Genomic DNA, 20,245 nt, shown 5'->3' on the forward strand with positions numbered 1-20,245 from the left:
TTGACATGTAGAACCTAAATGGGTTGGGTCTGGATCGACTCAAACCTGACTCATTGCCACCCTAAGAAAGAGAAGTCTTTAATTTTCGATAAGAGAGCGTGGAGAGAGATAGTAGACTTGAGAAAGAGAGGAAGAGGAAGAGGGGGAAGGGGGGAACTTTAATTATGTGAGAGAGAGGGAGAGAGTATTCCTTAATCAGAAAGACAAGTCATATTAGCAGGGTGATTAGGAGAGACGTTCTAAACTCAAAAACTAACCATGCCATGCGGTGCAAATTTACCCTCAAAACGGACCAGCAATGGTCCCACATCAACACCATCCAGTGGGCCCACACATTCTTCAAATTCCCAAATCCATGGCCGAGGAGTAAGAGAAGATGGTCCAACACTCCAACTTAGAAGTTTGAAGCCCCTCGGCAATTCCCTCCCTTTCACATTATCTACTCTCTCTCTCGCAAGTTGATGCAATTCCCTCTCTCCCAATTATCCAAACTCTCTCTAATTTTTTTCCTATTTCTGCGACTTTTCTCTCTCTCCCAATTATCCAAACTCTCTTTAATTTTTTTCCTATTTTTTCGACTTTTCTCTCTCGGCATTAATACCTTCCTGTTTCTTTCTCATATAAGGAGGGTGAGGCTCTAAATAATCAAATTAAGACGACTCAAAAATTTATTAGAAGAGGTTATTTGGATGCTCAAAACTCCTCAAATCAATCATCTCATTCGCAAGATGCATGAACATGAGAAAAAATAGATTTTAAATCTAGAAAACAATGCATCTTGTAATGCATTTTTTAAACGGTTAATTTTTAAGTGTTCAACGATATGCTTGATCTATACTATTTTTAAAGATTTAAAAATTTATAATTAGATATGAAATCAAATTTTCAAGACATCACAAAAATTTCTATTACTAAAACATCTTACAATACTATTTGAAGGTGCGCCCCGCCCTAAGGCCTCGGCCTCGTACAAATTCTCTCTCTTCTAAACATTTTTGCGGTAAATCAATAGAGTTGGTCCCACTTTCTTTCTAAATGGTTACAGTCTTACAGCCAATCTTTTTCTGTGAAATTGCATCCCATCTTTTGCAAACCCTATCTCTCTATCTACTACCCATCCCTTTCCACACTTTCTTCAACATATTTAAACTCTCTCTCTCTCTCTCTCTCTCTCTCTCTCTCAAACTGGTCCAATGCCTTTTAAACAATAAAATAAAGGCAGGGACAACCTTTCTCTTTCTCCTGTCTCTGTCTTGATGAGGAATTTCCAGCCCAACTTCTTTAGAAATAAAAAATCAACACCAGCTGCTCTCAATCTTCTCCAACGAAAAGCCAAGCCAAAGATGAGAACACCCTAAGGGCACTTCCAGACCCTCCTCATCATCCATGAAAGATACTGCTCTTCCATCCTTCCTATCTCCCTTCCCTTTATATACACACCCACTGTGTTCTCACAAACTCATACCCCTCTTATCTCTTCTCCTCTGCTTCTCTTCTTTCTTCCTCTTCTCTCAACTCTCTTCCCTATACCTACCACATCCAGCCACCAATTAACAGAAATACTAGCACCTTCTCTCTATAGTCTTCCCCCCCAACTTCTTCTTTCCTCTCTTCTAATACCTTATCTCTAGCCGCCATGAATTGTTTAGAGTATTATGCTCAGACCAACTTTGATGCCTTTGAAACCGAGTACCGCCCTAGTTATTATTTTTCGGAACATGGCATGGACATGAGCTTTTTGATCAACAATTACCACGAATACTCAGATTCGACCATGGAAGATTCATGTGATACCTCAACAAAATACATTTCAGGCCTTTCCTCTGATAACCATGGATTTCTGCAGTCCATAGCAGTCCCCCTCAATCGCCATGAATTCTCTGAATCAGCCATGGAAGACTCATTCAACAGCCCAACTGCGTACCCCTCAAACCAGTATTCCAATGGATACCTTGAAAACCAGTACAATGATAACCATGTATTTCAGAGCTTTATAACACCTTTTCCTGATTACCCCAATTCCCCTATAGAAATTGGGTACCCAGAATCCAATACCAATTTCTCCGAAACAGAGATTTCTGGTAGTGGGCTCTCAGAATCTGGCAAAGTTTCCAGTATTTCGCTCCTGAAAACGAGTGAAGTTTCTAGTAATGGGTTCTCACAATCCGGAGAATTTTCGGATCGGGTGTTCCTCAACACCACTGAAAATTCCAATAATGGCTTATCAGAATCCAACAAAATTCAGGTTTTCCCTGATTCTGAGAAGCAAATGATCCTACCATGGGAGGCTGAAGAAGAAGCCCAAGATCTGCAATTGAGCCTTCTTCACCTACTGAAAGCCCTAGGAGAAGCAATGGAGAAGGGTTCAAGGGACCTAGCCGATGTGATCATATCTCGAATAGCAGAGAAGGTCTCACCAGTGGGCTCGACTATGGAACGAGTGTGTTTCAATATGGTTCGAACCCTTGAACCCACTTGGGCCCAGAAACAAACAGACTACTTGGTTCGAGAGGCTCAAAAGAATTATATGGTGGCCCTTAGAGCCTTTTATGAGATCTTCCCTTATGGGCGATTCGCTCACTTTGCAGCGAACCAAGCCATTATCGAATCCATCCCTCAATGGGCTGAAAGGGTTCATATAGTGGACTTTGACATCGGTGATGGCCTTCAATGGCCTCCACTTTTGCAGGGGCTTGCGCACAGTTCGAAGGTTCGGGCTGTGCATATAACAGCAGTGAGGACGGAAGGAGAGCGGTTTAGAGAGACAAAGAGAAGGCTTTGTGAGTGGGCTGAGGCAGTGAGGGTGCAGTTGTGCGTGGAAGAGACGAGCATGGTGGAGGTGAAGGAGTTGTTCATGGAAGAGAGGGCTGGTGAATGGGTTGTGGTAAACTATATGGTGGGGTTGCCCCATATGGGGAGCAGACGGGCCTTGGAAAAGGCTCATGGGCTTTTGCAGGCGTGTGGGCATGTTGGGCTTGTGACAATGGGAAGAGGGTGTGTAGGAGAGGGTGGGTTTGATGGATGCCTATTGGGCCTACATGGGCTTTTAGAGTCCATGGAGTGGCAGCTACCAAAGCAAGGGCTTGCAAGGACAGTTTTTGAAAGCCTGTTTTTTGGAAATATTGGGCCCATCAGGCCTGAGTCGGACTTCGAGTTCAGTGGTTTGATAGGTGTGGGGTTGAGTGAGGGAAGTGTGGTGGAGGCCAGGGAGTTGGTGAGAGCCTGTGAGGGGAGCTATGGGGTAGAAGTGGTTGGGGAGAGACGGAACGAGATGGTTCTGAAGTGGCGAGGGACTCCCCTCGTTCGGGTCTCGGCTTGGAGGTAGAGAAAGGGAAACAGAGTTATGTGATTCTAGAGTGTTCTGTAAATGGATCTACACAGTTTTTTATAATTGAAAAATAGAAAAAACTGTAAATAGCTGCAAGAAGTAATGAGATCAAATACCACATATTCTTGTTAACTGCACTTTGTGCAACATACCATTTTCAAGAAGAAATGAGATCAAATACCATTCATATTCCTCCATCTCCTATGAATACTGCGTAAGTTTCAACAAGGCTGCAAACCTCCTGCCGTTTCTTAGCATGATGAGCTACTCAATGATGGAGGAATCCTTTCATGAAACATGACAGCCCTCACATGAAACTTAGCCATCCCTTTGTCTCACAAAACCTATCATTGATCTACATCTCCAATGCATCTAACATGAAAATCAATGATAGCTCTACAACATACGTTTTTAATTTTAAGCTTACTATTTGCCAGGACCATATAACATGAAAATCAATGCACCATTAATTAGCCTGTATCATGCAATTTTTGCCTAAAAACAGTTTTTATCATGCAATTTCTGCCTAAAAACAAACACATTCTTGGATGCCTCAGAGGTTTTATCCCCTGTTCATCTGAATTCATATCCCATTTATCTGCCAATCAAGATGTTAGCCCCAATTTTTGAGATCCCATTTTTATCAATTTGTATGACTGCTGCATATGAAACAGCAGGAGGCATGATCATAATAAGAAAAAGGGGAAATGGACTATAGTCTAGTGGACCATGGAAACATAGTCCCTCCACGTCATCACCATCACTGATGATGGACGGTGATTGATAGAGCACAAAACGTGATCCATTGGATTACAAAGCACTTTTTGATTATGTCGGATGAAGTTTCTATAGGGCCTAGGCTTTATGAAAACTAAATAAAGCATTACATCATATATGTGTCCAGAAAACACATTTGACAATAGAAATCTCCATGATGGATCTAAAATTAATTTCTAATACAAAAAATAGGATTTGAAACTCAAAAAAAAGTATAGATCTTGCGGATTTATGAACACTTATTTTTATTGTGAAATGGACGGTCTAAATAATTTATTATAATATATACAATTTTTAGAGCTTAAAATCCTAATTATTTTTCAGAACCACAATGCTCATGCTGAGATGATTGATGTAAAGTTTTTTCAATGTTTGAATTGTAATTTTCGATAAGTTATGAAATAAGCTTTACTTATTTTGATAGAGCTGCAGCCCTATCAAACAATTTTCCTTCAAATTATTGAAGCTAAGATTGTACAATCATCCAATGGCCCAAAAAGAGTTTTAAATTTTATTTTTTATTTTTTAAAATGATAATTATTTCAAATTTGGGGTATAGATGTATTTTAATATAGCTTAACAAGTAAAACTATAAAAAATATTTTCAACAAAAAATTGGCAAAAATGCCCTTGAAATAATTTAAGGTATTTTGATCAACTTTATTTGTTTAAAATATTTACTTATTATTTTTATTTAATATGCCATATTAAAATACAAATATTTTCTAAATATGAAATAAATATCACTTTTAAATAAAAATAAAACTCAATTATAGCCACCCATCCACATGATGTAGATAGGAGACTTTCCCAAAAGAATATAGAAATATAAATGGAAAGAGAATAAAACAAACAACCTCTATAAAACTATGATGTACTATTATTATAGCATTAAAAAAAAAAATGTTAATAACTTAAAAATCAGTAAAAATAGAACTCAAAATGTCATATTAAAAAATACAATATTGTGGTTGCCCACCCCTAATTGGCTTAGACCGGCCCACAATATTATGTCACAATCCTTGGTAGTGTACCCTATAAAAGTCACCGGCCAATGTGACCCAATATTTGCAAGTTTTTATAGCAATTATGTTATAGATTTCTTCAAAATGAAATGATTCGTTGTCCCATGCGAGCATATACTATGCATTTGCTCTTTGGGATAAAAGCTCCTTATATTTCTTGAAACCTAAATTTTGGGGATCTAACCTCTATAGAAAATATTGTGCCCCAATAAGATAACCGTAGATTGAACAAGAACCGTCAAGAACCACCTCATTTTTTGAATGGCAAGATCGAGGTGTTTAAGAACTCATAACTACAATTTTTTTCTTGAAAATCATCAATGTTTTAAAAGACGACTTGGCCTACTACCCTACCAAATGCCCTAGCCGAGTACTCACCCGAGTCCGAGATGCTCAGACCCAAGCAGGGCCGAGTACTTTAGCAATGAACAAGATTATAAATATATATCTATATATATAAATCTAAAAATAAAAAAGTATATTCAAACTAAATTTAAATAAACTCAACTAATTGTGATTAGAAAAATAGCGAAAAAATAAATTTTCAAAAATGAGTTTGTGACTAAGGGTATTTTAGAAAAATTTAAAAAAATATATATATAAAAATAAGTATTTATAACCAAAATACTTTCAAATCTTTATCAAAATGAGAGAAAATATAAATAAAACATATTATTTTTTAAGATTTTTAATATTTTTTTAAAATCCCCAAGTGAGACTTCGGGCTACTAGGGCTCAGCCATACCGGAACCCGAGTAATACCCGACCCAATTTTCCAACACTGAAAATCATCATCAATGATCTGGGGATCCCCAAATTTCATATTAAAAAAAAAAATCCTCCTACCTCTTTTCCCAGGGCAGTAGTTGTACGCACTGAAGTCCAAAGACAACGATAAGAATTGTTACAATAAATGCATTTTAAAAAAAGTGCCATCTTTAATTGATAACTAAATTCAATAATAATGTTCGAAAACCATTATTTCCATTTTGAGTTTTTATGTTTCTTCAGTACAATGAGATAACAATTATTACAACCATCTCACAAAATTCGAGATTTTCAAAAATCTAATAACTTTGGATGTATCACAAAGTTCAAGAAAAAAAATTTAACTTTGACCTTGGTCAAGAAAAGAAATGCAGCCACCAAATTTCACATCTATTGGTCACGATTAATTGTGACCACCTTATAATAAATGGTCTCATTATATTCTTCCCCTTTTTTGAACATAAACTCTATTGTATCTTTATAATTTTCATTAAAACACATCATTATTTCCATTTTGACAATAAAAACCAATTTTACTGATTTTTACCATAAACAACATGGTTCATCAGATAGCACATATAATGTACCCCGTAGGGAGGATTTTAAAGAGCACATATATCATACTCCCCAGGGAGGATATTTTTCAATCTGAAATTTTATGAACCACCTAATAATCACTAGGTGATCATTCTCAAGAAAAAAAAAATTGATATTTGAGTTTTCTAACGGCTATATCTCACCATCTAAAAATTGGATGATCTCTATTAAATCTTGAGACATTAATTCTTTTCAATGTGCAGGATGCTATTAGGAAATTTGTTTTAATGAGGTTAATCTATGGGTTTAATAGGTTACATCCCTAAAATTTGAGGTCCTAACATAAATTCTAAGTGGGCTTTTACCTGGCGGATTAAATAGATAGTATACTCCCACAGGAGTACAAATCCTTTTGGCTTCATTGAAGTACAGAGTTTATGTTGAAAGACCATTTCTTCTTCCTTTTGATGTTGAAATTTGAAGCCAACATAAACTGAGTTGTATCTTTATCTTTTTCATTAAAAAGATCACCTTTAACATCAATTCCATCCAACATTTATCCCACATCACACATAAGAAAGTTAGATTTTAAAATAAGTATAATTTTCTATTGGTTTATAATTATCCATTTCAAAACCCTGATAAATCGGCAGATACTGCGCTCCCAGCCAATCAACACCTTTACACCAGTGCTTGAAACATTGATTTGAAGTAAAGTATATGTAGGCCAAAGTTATTAAAACCAATACCCACCACTGCAATCATGGTTGGATATTGCATTGCCATTATTAATTTCATCGATCAGTCATCCGCAAAGTCAGATTGCTGTCATCTTGCAGTCAGACCTCACATATTCCTCAAAAATTTTCATTGATCAGCAAGCCTTGACGTCCTCCTGGAACCATTCATTTTGTGGTACACCATCTCCCTTCGGCGAACTCTTTGTAAGCACACCCAAGACTCTCATCCTCTTCAACTCTTTGGCTACAGATACAGAATGACCATTAGAAGCCACATCCATATATTTGTTAACCAACTCACACTATTACCAGATCGGGTAATCAACTAAAGATACATGTTTCTTTCCGAAACTTTTGGAAGACAGCTCAAAAACTGAATAAATTATTGTAGTTAATTAGTGACAGGCTAAAATTTTTCTAAAACTGGTTTTTAAGGTTCCAAGCATACATGCACATATAAGTAAGACCTGCTATAACTTGCTTCTTACCTTCTTCTAAGGCCAAACATATTGCCTTAGCTTCAAGCTCCACAGCCCGCCAGCTCCGAGCAGCAGGTGGTAAGGACCAAAGCACTGACAGACCAAATAAAACAGGAAAAGAGTCCTTATCATAATTTAAGAAAAATTGATTAATAAGAAACAAAGAAAATAAAAAGACAAGGCAAGCATGAAAAGATGGACGGTAGTGTGAAGTGTGAACTTACTTCTATCTAACTCGATATCAGGCTCATCTAACTTCTTCAACAACGATTGCAAGCGGTCAAAACGGCTCTGCTGGGGTGGAAGATCTTCTTTCTTGGGATTTGAGACCTCACTATTGTTAGAGGACAGAGCCAAGAACTTACCCCAATCTGAATTGCGAGAATCAGCAACTTTGTCAAGTGAGCCAGAGGAGACTGCCCCAAGAGATGGCTGATAAGGAGAGAAGTGTGGCCGACTTGTTATGAGGGGGCTTGCATCTTGCTTCCTCTTCTTGTCCAACTTAGGACACTCTCCCCCTGTATTTTTCAGAGGAAACCCTATGTTTTCTGAGTTCTCCTTCAGGTTCTTTTCTTCAAAGACAAGCATTGGTTGACGGCGATGTTCAACATGGGAGTCTATTATGTTGTGATTGTCATCCTTCGGATTCAATGCTCGAGATCTCGAACTGGGTATAACATGATGTTGCTGTAGAATCGATTTTTCAGGCTTAATCCAAGAGTGACAAGGAACATTTTCCACCGCTTTTGAGATGTTTCTTAACTCATGGGGGGTTGTTGCTAGAGAAAGACATGGTACGGATGCCTTTGATTCGAGAGTTTGAACTAAGGCAGCAGAAGAGCTTGACTTTTGGAGGAAAGGCAAGGGGGGCTTAGGAATATTACCATGCATGGCCTCAATTCCATTCCCGGTGGGATTACCCATGAGCTGCATCAAATCATAAGAACACATCAATCCAAGCTCACATTTTTGGTCCTAACAGAAAAAGAAAATATGGACACATGGAGGTAATGAAGTCAAATTGTTGTGTTTCTTCAGAGACATTGTGATAATATAAATGGCACGTACTTTAGACTCTTGAAATACTTTAGGGTCATCGATACCAAATGTCTCTATTCAAGACCAACCCATTCCATATATAACTCACCTATTTTAAAACTGGTCAGCATCCAAACATTCTCTGGAGAGTAAAAGTGCCATAATGATATGTCAGCATTGTTTACAAATCCTTTGCGGTACTTGCAGAGTAAGTATTACATTTAACCTTTAAAATCAAACTTCCATAAATCCATACTACCTTCCAATTGTCTTGAACTGACTTCTCAGTGATATAAAAAAAAAAAAAAAATTGTCAAGGCCCTTGATTTCCCTATAGAAGATTGTAACCCTCCATTTTGCCCCCCTTGCTATCATTTATCCGTCTTTCTATGTGAAGAAAACCCCATCATAATTTGTTGTTCTCTCTCCCAAATATGAAGTCTACCTAAATTTTCTATCAAACATAACCAACGCTTCCACAACAAAGGGACATATGACCCGAATATCGCTTTCTCTCTTTTGTGTCCATGCAAGGGCATGGGCTTTCTATTAGTACCCAACATGGCAGAAAACCACGAAACAATGTAAAAAAATATCTTAACATATATGAGCTTCTCACATGTGAAGGATTCCGAATAAAAGTCATTTGATTCGAATGCGAGCACACTTCAACAGAAGATTCAAATTATGAACTTACTACATGTGAAGAATTACTAAAGAAAGACTAGAGTCTGAATTATTCGTGCACTAGGCATAGGGAAGCAAGAAGCACCCTTCTGCTATTGCATTGATCAGTGAACCTAATTCTCTAGCAAGCTCTTTTAAATCTTTAAAAAAAAAAAATATGGAGCCATCAAAAGCCATATCTTTAAAACTAAACCTGATTAAAGGAACTAGACCCAGAAACCATCTCAGGTGTTCATTTCTAAATGCAGTTGAACCATAAAACTCAAAATGAACAATTCATTCACATTCGTTACAGTGGACAGTGTTAGAAAACAAGGACTAGAGACTTACTATGCTCCTGAACCTGAGCAGGGTCTAAAAGAATCGACTAGTACGAACAAAAATAACAATAAAATATTGAAAACAAGTCATACTTGGCCAGTTCCAGACTTGGCAACCTACCAAGTCTGAGTAAGTTGGGCAAGTCTAAGTTAGACTCACTAAGTTTTCCCTGAGTATTGACATCTTAAAGATATCCATTTGTTTTTTTCTTCTTAATATTTGAAAGATATCCATTTCTTGTGCAACTTCGGGCCATATCCCGCGGAAAAAAAAAGCTTGTAATATTTCAATAAAACTTAATAGAAGAACTTAGAGAGTAGGAAAACCTTGAATTGGCCAAAATCAGTAACTCGTAATAGTTACTTATTTTGAAATTTTGACATTATGACCTATGCATATTAATTGATCGCCCTTTCCGTATATGAATCAGACTGGCATGAGGGGCATTTTCCGATTTTACCCCTCCACCAAAAACCTGAATTTTCAAATAAATTTTTTTTTTTACAAGATATTGGTATTTCAGTTTTCCTATTTTTAAAGAAACTACCATAGGTTCTAATACAATATTTAAAAATAACAATAATAATAAAATAAAATAAATAAATATGTTGGAGTTTGTAACACCATGTCACAAATTGTAAATTATTGAACTTCTACAAAAGCAATATTTTGAAATAGCATTTAAAAAATAAAAATAAATGGTAGAGCAGCCAACTCAGAAAGCACCCCTTCTACAAGTTCACACGTGGGAACCAAATATAAGAGCATCTTTTTTTAGTACAAGAAAGTATATTCAATAGGTATGTAAAGTAATACAAATACAAATTGCTGTACAAAATATACTGTGCACAAACCTGGAATGAGCCTTTCCAAAAGAGAATGCTCAGCCTCACAATATGACTTAGCAAGCAAAGAGAAGCAAAAATTACAGATGACTTTGTACTTCAGGATGGATTGAGCATGCATGAAAGATTAGAAGACCCTTTCCTAAATAACTGATAAGGTGCTGTTGTTTAGAAACAAATTTTGGAAAAAAAATGTGGAGATGGTGAATTTGAGAAAATAAATAAAGACCCATGTCAACACGAACCCCTCTCTGTATGCAGCAAAATTAAGGAAGGCAGTTATTTGGAATAACCAAAAACAGGTTTTTAATAAGACTTGCAGGAGTTCAGAGGGTGTTGTCATATTAAAGTGGAGCCAAAAAAGTCCGCCACCGCGAACAGTGGAGCGGACTGAGCTGGACCATTTTTCACTCCTAAATAGGTGGAGAAAGAAAAGTGCCACGTTCCCATAATGGTGGCCTGTCCAAACGGGGAACTAATTTATGATGTCATCCGTTCATGTAGTTCAAACAACAGTGGAATCCAACAAATCGAAATAGCAGCCACTATTTCGATTCAACCTCTCCTTATGTCTTAAACATTGTCATTGTCAGTATACTACTATATTTATTATCAAACATTTGTACTCAAAAAGTACAATCATTAGTTCCTCTAAATACAGCATCGAAGTTAGAGCTATTTATGAAATGCACCTTCCAAGATATAAGTTTGTAAGGTATATACCTGGGGTTGCAACTCATCTAAGAAATGTGAATTTAAGCCATCTTATCATGTTCTTGAAGCTAATAAAGATAGTGTTGCACATGTCAAAGAATGGTTACTCTTTGAGTACGTCTATTTGATACCCACAGGGAATCAGTCCATCTACAGAACCATCCAAGAAGATACTGCTCAAGTTTATGAATGTCAATATTGATGGGGAACCATGGGGTTTCACCCATTTACTCTTTAGAATTGTATTCACTGACTTAAACCAATCTGTCTTAATGCTTGAATTTGCCATCTGTAAACTCAGAGGAGTAAACCAACTCATGAAACAATAGGGCATCAAGGAATACAGACACAAGAGGAAACCTTCCCACTAGCCAAATCCTTCGACTTGTTTAGGGAAAGATAAATATATCAAGATTAAGAAAACATAAATTTAAAAATATAACTATCAGAAATTAGCCTACAAACCGTCTGTAAATGGAAGTTATGCATGAAATAATTACAGTAAAAGATAGGATGGCACACAGATTTGCTAAGAGGCATTCAATAATAAATAGATAGACGAAGTCATGAAATGAAACATTCTAAATTTCTTTCATTTTGATAGTTATAAGATGCACCAACTCCCTTCTGGTAAAAGATGCACCAAATCCCTTCTGTTAAATACATTTGTGTTTAATACATTGCATTAAAAAAGTTCATTATCATGTCAACCATATTTCTACTTCATACATAATACTGAAAAGTCTAAATAAAAAGGATTCCAAGTATTAATATCGGGCTTAGAGTTACATGAAACATCAAGGGTAACACATGAGGGAGCAGAAACAGGAATCAATGAAAAGATAATCTTCTCCAAGAGTATAACAAATAAACACTAAAAAAAATCTATAATTTCATTCACATATTCCAGTTGAAAAGAACAAGATTCAATCATCCAGCTCTTTGTATAAACTAAAAATATTTCTTGACCATAAATATAATTGAAAAAGCTCCTTAATATCCTCGTCAGATTTTTACTTAAATGTCATTCCGAAAGTTACAATGGGCAATTCTTTTAACAGCTAGGTCAAATTCATATTTAAGATTCCCAATCAATGGAGCAGTAGAAACTCCATCGCAATCTGTAATTTCTGAGATCCAAATTCCATAGCAGCCGATGATTATGCAGCTCAGACTGTAAAGCATCCCTTTGATATCAAAATGGCCCAGTTCACTTAACACACTATGCTGCATAACATAGTAAAAAGCAAGAGAAAGGAAAACGAAAGGAAGAACAGTACCCACTGCCTAGAGTAACAGCTCTGACAATCCGATTACCAATAACACGGTAAGATAGCACTCCCTCCGAAGTCTAAATTTTTACAGGAAAATAATTAACACTGAACCAAAGGTTATAGACCAGGATAAAGTAAGCATGAAGCCAGTATAAATAATTAGTTTTATTCTTTAATTGTTTCCACTCAAAAAAAATATATATATATAAAAGAACAAAAGATTAAACTATCAGTAATAAAAGAGAATATAAAAAACCATTATTAAAAAGAGGAATTTTTAAATAAATCACAGAATATACAAACCCAATTGAAAACAAACCCCAAAACCCCAAAAATCAAAATAAGCTATTCAGTTCATGCAGATCTTAGTCATTCTGGAAAACAATTAGCAAGAGTTAATCCACCCCCTATGGAATTAAAAAAAAATCACAAATAAGAAATATTATTCGCAAAATAAAATACCCAAAAAGGCAAGAAAACCAGTTCAGTAACAGTAGAACTTACAAAAGAAACTCCTGTACTCTGAGTAACTACTTGATCAGGCTCCAAGGAATCCACTTTCAGTAACCTATAATCTGTTCAATGAGACAGAAAAGATAGGAATAAAAAACATTAACTCTACTGAGAAAAAGAACCCACCTTGGTTTCTGCACATTCCATCAGAAAAGTACCTAAACAAAAAGAGAGAGAGGGAGAGAGAGGGAGAAGGAGAGAGACCTCTTCGACTGGGGAGCAATGGCACTGAGAAGCAAGTCTTAGAAACTGTAGGTTCCATGTATATAAGATGAAGGAGAAGAAGGAGGAGGCGCCATTATGAATTGATAAAAAATAGTTGCTATAAAAGGAGCTAGAGCAAAGAGATGCCTCGAGATCCGCGCGCCATGACAGAGCAGAAACCAGAAGACGGGTTAGAGAGAGAAAGAGAAAGAGGGAGAGCACGCTTTAAGAGGGAGACCCAAACGGTCCTAAAGCATTTAAAGGGAGCCCCAAACCGAGTTATACCGCGGGGTCTCCTGAAGAGAGAGAGAGATAGAGAAAGAAGAGATAGAGAGATAGGAGAGAGAAAAGAAGAACTCAAAGTAGAGAGAGAGAGAACTGAAAGAAGAGAAAGTGGTCTAAATTCAAAACAGCCTCAATTTATCTCTCTAAATCCAAAATCCAAAATCCAAATGCTGAAAAAACTCTTTTTCTTTGGTGAAAGTTGGATTTACGCTTACGCCCCCAGTAAAATGTGACTACATGAGCAAGACAAGGCAAGTCCCTTGCTTTTCTTAAAATACCAAATAGGTACAAATAGGTACATATTCGAACACGTGACGAAGTTCCACTTTTTTTTGTTTTTGGAGCTTTCGAAATTGTTACCACTTGAAGAACTTTATTTTTTCTTTGGAAAAGTTTCCAAAATTCAACTTTCTTTCTTTTCTTGAAAAATCTTTCATTTTCGAAGTTGCATCCATTCTTTTCACTTCCATTGTTTTATGAATTAAGGGAAGGGTTTAAAATTTTTATAGAAAAATAATTCAAATTAAAAAGGGAAAAAAGTTTATATGATGTTTTTTTTTTGGGGATTGTATACAATTAGATCATTTACCTTTATAGGGAGATCACAATTACTTACAACCATCCGATATGAAATCAGATAGTTTGGGTATGTCATAACGTTCGAGAAAATTTCATTTGAATTTTGAGCTTGGCAATAAAATAAACGCAGCCACTCAATTTCACATCTAATAGTCAATATTAATTGTGATTATCTTGTACCAAAAGTAAATTGTCTCATTATATACTTTTCCCTTTGTTTTTGACAATATTAAGTATTTTTATTGAATGAGTGCTTGGAAAGCATCGATTTCATGTTTGGAATCATAGCATCAAAAGTCGACAAAAAATAAAGAGACACCATATTTAGCAGTCGATCTGCTTAATCATTGGCTTCACAAAAGATATGAGAGAATGAAACTCGAAGTCCAAACAATGAGCGAATATCCATGATTTTCAACAAAAAGACATGAATAATCCTAAGGGTTCGTTGCTCCAACCGGGACCACTCAATGTCGTTGCTCCAAGCAGCACCACTTAATCACATTGTGAGAGTCACTTTCAATACAAATTGCTCCCACAATGCCTTTATTGATAATAATTTCCAAACCGTGGAGTAGAGAAAAGTTTATATGATGTTGTAAATTTATATTGTAGAAAAAAAAAATCTTTTGGAAAAGGTTGTTTTGATATTGAAAATTTTTTAATTAATCATCTCAACCTTGAAGTGTTCGAAGGTAAAAAAAAAATATTTGAAAGTCTCAAAAACAGAACATCTTGTAATACATTACTTAGATGGTTCATTGTCAAGACTTCCATCTTTTTGTAGATTTGCTTGATTTATACTTTTTTTTTCAATTTTAAATTTCATAATTAGATGTGAATAAGAATTTCGGGTAATTATAGAAACTTCCGACAAAAAAATTACATCTTTCGACACGCCTTCTTTTTAATTGTTTAAAGTTGACACCTTATACAAAACATACCCTTACAAACAGTTACCATGCAAGCATAACATACCCTTACAAACAGTTACCATGCAAGCATTTTAGTTCTCAAAACAGAATGTTAGCAGTTCTATGGCAACTACGGAGTTGTCTGTCTACTCAAAGGCTTTCAATTATTGCATGTAAAGTTGTATGCCTTGCACCATACGTTGCAGTACTCTTTTCTTTTCTTTATCAGTCTAATTGAGCTATATTAGAAAAGGGAAAAGTTTATATGAGGATCTAAACAATCAAATTGTGGTGCACCTCAAAAATTTCACTAGAGAGATTGTTTTGATGCTCAAAAAACCTCAAATTAATCATCTCAACCTCAAGATGCATGGATGTGAAAAAAAAATGGATTTCGAGTTTTGAAAATAATACATTTTGTAATGCACTTTTGGACCGTCAATTTTCAAGAATTTTAAGTTTTCATAGATCTGCTAACTTTACATTATTTTTGAAGCTTTAAATTTTATAATTAAAGATAAAAATATATTTTAAAATAATTACAAAGATTTTTGGTATTAACCCACATTTATCAATACTATTTGAAGGTGTAATTTATTTTAATTGTTTAAAGCCTCGGCCTTATACAAACCACACCCTTTCTAAAATCCGGTGATCTAGATAGGGAATTGGTCTAATTCCCTTGGTATTGCCGAGTCTGTCAGATAATCGAGCGATCCAAACCTACTAAATTCCCCAATTTCCAGTCGTTACATTTTTTTTATTTTTTTATTTTTTTATTTTTTCTTTTTTTTGACCGACTCCCCATTTAAGACCATATTAAAACACTGCCTATGACCAAACTATTTCCAATGATTATACGGGACGTGAAAGGTATTGTAAAAATGTTAAGGACAGGTGCATGTACTCATCTTCAAGGGGCATTGTCGTCTTTTCCATTCGATGGATGGTGTACAGTGGGGAGTGAGGCCAATTCAAAAAGCGCAGGGGAATCGTAGGGCGGCAGTTGCTCCGGGATAGAATCTGGGCCGTCAATGTGGAGCCCGCCATTCCCGCGCTAAATCAAACGGAGGTGCGAGTCGGTTTTAATAAAGCGCGGATCCGCCGTTCCCGAGAGAGAGGGTTGTGGACCCCACTGTTATTTTTTTAGGGTTTCACTTTTAAATTTGGTAGACACTTTGGGCCACCCATTTTTCCAGTAAATCCACCCGTCTAAGAGGAAAATAGCGTGACTGACAAGTCCAGTGTGACCTAGGCCCCACAAACTTTTGTTTAAAAACTTGCAAGTCAAATTTCACTATACGAGCGTCAGGAAAAATAACGCTGGTCGTCAAGATAATGCCTCTTGTCCATTGCTTATGTAGCTGGGCCCGGTCGGTTAGCCGCACATGAAACTAGGGCCGGGACTCTGAGGGACGGTCCTGGTTTAGTCTAAGATAGGCCTAGGCCGGTTCAGCCGGTTCGGCCTGGACTTGTTATATTATTCTTTTTTTTCCCTCATTTTTTTTTTAACCAGCTTAGCTCTACCCTGATAGGGCCGAGCACTGACCGGGGTATGGGCCTGTGCCGGCGCTCAAGGGGCTCAGTTGCGAGGCCTATAAACGACTGGTAGTAGAATAAAGAGGGCATTATTTTTTCTTTGTTAATTTATCAAAATAAACCTAACATGTGAAGTTTTGAACTACATAAAAAAAAAATTATGAAGTTTTGAGCAATATAACATTTTACTTTAGATATATTTTGATAAATTTTGAAATTCATTTTGACATGTCATTTGATGGATAATTTGAAATTATCCAAAGAAAGATGGGTAGTTCAAATTTGATCAAAAAATATGTGCAAGATGTTAAATAGTTCAAGTTATATGTATAATTTGATAAAGGGAAAAGTTTATGTAAGGTTGCAACCTTAAAATGCAGAATCACAGATGCACCTCAAAAATCTATCGGAAATGCTGTTTTAATGTCAAAAAACCCTCTAATTGATCATCTCGACATGGAGATGTATGAATATTAAAAAAAAATTTAAGTCCCAAAAACAGTGCATCTTGCAACACATTATCTAAACCATCCATTTTCAAGATTTTAATATGTTTGTAGATCTACTTGATTTTAACTATTTTTAGAGCTTAAAATTTTCTAATTAAATATGAAAATAGTTTTTAAGATACTCCTAAAAAAAATTTACTTGTTATGATAAAATTTGGAGGAGCGCCTTAATTGGATTGTTTAAGGTTGCAACCTTATAGAAACTGCACCCTTTAATAAATGCCTCTCCTTTTTTTATGATTTCACCAACTCATGTATCTGATTATACCTATTCATGCATCAGAGTTGAGTTTTCAAGGCTCCAAGACTTTAAATAGATTTGGAATCACTTAAATCATTTTCCACATGGAGCTCAAAAAATTGAAAACATACAATCAAATCATTTACTTTTGAAGTCCGTAGTTGAGGATGTATCATTATTTGGACACAAAGTCCATAACAAAATTATTCGAATGTTGTGATAAACCTTCATTTATTGAATTTCATGGCTAAAAATGATTGTGACCTCGTACCAAAAATCAATTGTCTCATAGTATACCATCCCCAAAAACTAATGAAGATCTAACGATCATTAAATAATCGAAAGGAAGCCTCTAGAATACATGGAAGATTAAGCATTTTTAAGTCTAAACCATTTAGAGTTATACAAATTTCAGAGTCATGTCGTGGTGGTCGAGATGTTACACCTATATAATTTTGGTTACACTATTGTGTCGAGGCCATCGTAACGGACTTGAGCTTTTTAGATCAAAGCAAAAAACATGAACTCCTGTTGTTATGGTGTATATATGTCCAAAATGATAATATTTTCAAATCATATCTGAATTCAATTATAATGATAATGTTTCTTCCCAAAAAAAATTTCTTGCATTTATCGTTACATATGACAATCACATATTGGTAACCGCAACGGAGTCTTGCCGTGATTTCCATTTTATTATAGCATGCAGTATGCGACTTCAAGAGCATTCTGTCGATTTGCTCCCTAAGGTGAAAAAGCTACTTAGTAGGATTTTTTGTATTAAAAATGTTGCGATCCACTTAAAAATCACTGAATAATTACTTAAGAAAAAAAATGGAATCTGAATTTGTAACATTAATTCAAACTATTGAAAAAGGAAAAAATATACAAAAAGACTATTTATTTTTAATACAATAATATTATAATTACTCTTATATATCAAATTTTAAATCATGTAGTTGCAAGTGTGTCATTGAATAGACTAAAAATTTTTAAAAAAATATTCTTGAACTTTATGTCATACTCCAAGCTGTCCAATTTGACGTCCAATGGATAGTAGCAATTATAGCTTTATTGTAACAAAGATTAATGGTCTCATAGTATACAATCCTATTAAAAAATAGTCTGCATTCAATTTTAGGAGGTTATTTTTCCAACTAGGGGTGGGAATTGAGTCACATCGACCTGTGGGTCGGTATATCGACCCGAACCAGGTTCAGGTCTAGGTCTAGGTATTGAACCTGAGGGGTGGGTGGGGGGTCCAAGTGACTTTGATATGACCTCGGTCGGGTCCCTGTCCGAGTCCAGGTCTAGCTTGGAACCTATCAGTTCGAGTCCAAGTCAACCCAACCCGACCTAGTGGGTCAGGGCCTGGTCCAAATTGCATAGTCGGTTTGAGTATGGATTGGGGTCAACCCAAACCCAACTCGACCAATTGCCAACCTATGTTAGTAATAGAGAGGAAACATCCCCAAAGTTTTGAGGCCCCAAAAAACAACACACCCATAATGATATTTATCCGAGGGAGCGAATGGCCAATATGCTGTTGGCATGAGCATAGCATCCTTTCCCCCCCCCCTCTCCGCCAAATGGTTTCTTTTTTTTCTTTTTTCCTTTTTTTGACAAATTTGATGTTTATGCCAAACGCATCTATTTATCAACTCCTTTCTCTCTCTCTTCTATTGCCCAAAACTAATCTTACCTCTGTAGACCTCGCCGTATAAATGTAGACATATAAAAAAATGATTTTTTTAATATTATTTCTTATTTTATAATTGCATCAATATCATTTGAACTTGCAAAATAATTAATCAAGATCTTTATTATTATTGTTAATAGTTATTTGTATATTTATTTATTGTTGTTATTATTAAAATTTGTATACATAAAACAAATATATAGATGACAAATGGATGACTTTAGCATTTAGTAAAACAAAAGTATAAAATTTCTTAAAAGAACAAAAAGGAAACACAATTGCGAGCTAATGGTCCTAAGATTTTGAACTTGAGAGATACAAAAGATTTTGGTGAACTTGACAGTCCAATAGAGATGAAAATTACAGGCAGTGGGATGTAGATCATTTTCCCCATAAATAAGTATAGAAATATCCTCGCTATATATATATATATATATATATATATATATATATATATATATATATATATATATATATATATATATATATATATATATATATATATATATAGTAATTATCTTATGAGACCCTCCCACACTTATGTGTGTAGGATCCTGAAAGACCACAATTAAATTTGGTACATATCTTTAAAAAAGTCAACCCTCACACTCATATGATAACTTTTTTAAAGATCCGTACCAAATTTAATTGGGATCTTTTGAGGTCCTACACACATAGGTGTGGGAAGGTCTCATAAAATCATTACTATATATATATATATATATATATATATATATATATATATATATATATATATATATGTGGTTGCTATAAGGTTGCAACTTTAAACAATCCAATTAAGGCGCATTTCCAAATGTTATTTTAAAATGCAATTTTGATGTAAAAAATTCTTAGGATTATCTAAAGATCTATTTTTATATCTAATTATAAATTTTAAACTTCAAAAATGGCTAAAATCAAGTAGATCTACAAAGATATAGAAATATTGAAATGGACGGTCTAGACAATGTGATGCAAGATGCACTATTTATAAGGTTTAGAGTTTTTTTGTTTTTTTGTTTTTCCTTAACCATACATCTCGATGTCGAGATGATTTATTAGAGGATTTTTCAACATTCAGACACCAATCTCCAATGAATTTTTTAGGTGCATATATATATAATTGAGCGAGTATAATGTGGTGCCCTTCATTTTAAAAAATTGCGGTTGGAGCCGCTCCTCTCACTCAGTGCACGTGACGCGCCTCTTTGCGTGAATGAGACGTCACG

At 35.4% G+C, this 20,245-nt stretch overlaps 2 protein-coding genes across 3 annotated transcripts; one reads left to right on the top strand and one right to left on the bottom strand.

Moving 5' to 3' along the window:
* The first annotated feature begins 888 nt into the window (after positions 1–888).
* On the top strand, positions 889–3,457 carry LOC18437110 (protein NODULATION SIGNALING PATHWAY 2). Its single transcript, XM_006847335.4, has one exon. It carries the CDS (start codon positions 1,637–1,639, stop codon positions 3,323–3,325), a length of 1,689 nt encoding a protein of 562 aa, XP_006847398.1. The 5' UTR covers positions 889–1,636; the 3' UTR covers positions 3,326–3,457.
* A 3,564-nt stretch (positions 3,458–7,021) lies between these two features.
* On the bottom strand, positions 7,022–13,729 carry LOC18437109 (uncharacterized). Of its 2 annotated transcripts, XM_088874311.1 has the most exons (6): positions 13,251–13,650; positions 13,038–13,108; positions 12,540–12,610; positions 7,879–8,581; positions 7,664–7,747; positions 7,022–7,419 (listed from the first exon to the last, which is right to left on the bottom strand). In XM_088874311.1, exons 4-6 carry the CDS (start codon positions 8,576–8,578, stop codon positions 7,310–7,312), a joined length of 894 nt encoding a protein of 297 aa, XP_088730437.1. In that variant the 5' UTR covers positions 8,579–8,581; positions 12,540–12,610; positions 13,038–13,108; positions 13,251–13,650; the 3' UTR covers positions 7,022–7,309. The 2 variants fall into 2 exon arrangements, with proteins under 2 accessions (XP_088730437.1, XP_006847397.1); XM_006847334.4 differs by lacking the exon at positions 12,540–12,610 and having other exon boundaries at positions 13,251–13,729.
* Between the last annotated feature and the right edge of the window lie 6,516 nt (positions 13,730–20,245).

The sequence above is a fragment of the Amborella trichopoda genome, chromosome 8, assembly GCF_054954075.1.
Source record: "Amborella trichopoda isolate Santa Cruz 75 chromosome 8, AtrichopodaSantaCruz75HAP2 v2.0, whole genome shotgun sequence".
NCBI classification, from domain to species: Eukaryota; Viridiplantae; Streptophyta; class Magnoliopsida; order Amborellales; family Amborellaceae; genus Amborella; species Amborella trichopoda.

What these genes read in the sequence shown, in the direction of transcription:
- LOC18437110 (XM_006847335.4), top strand. Translation starts at nt 1,637, where the DNA reads ATGAATTGTTTAGAGTATTATGCTCAGACCAACTTTGATGCCTTTGAA.
- LOC18437109 (XM_006847334.4), bottom strand. Translation starts at nt 13,308, where the DNA reads ATGGAACCTACAGTTTCTAAGACTTGCTTCTCAGTGCCATTGCTCCCC. An exon ending in ATTGCTCCCCAGTCGAAGAG is followed by an intron (nt 13,109 to 13,250) that starts GTCTCTCTCCTT and finishes CTCATTGAACAG; the next exon opens with ATTATAGGTTACTGAAAGTG. An exon ending in ATGTTTGGCCTTAGAAGAAG is followed by an intron (nt 7,420 to 7,663) that starts GTAAGAAGCAAG and finishes CTGTATCTGTAG; the next exon opens with CCAAAGAGTTGAAGAGGATG.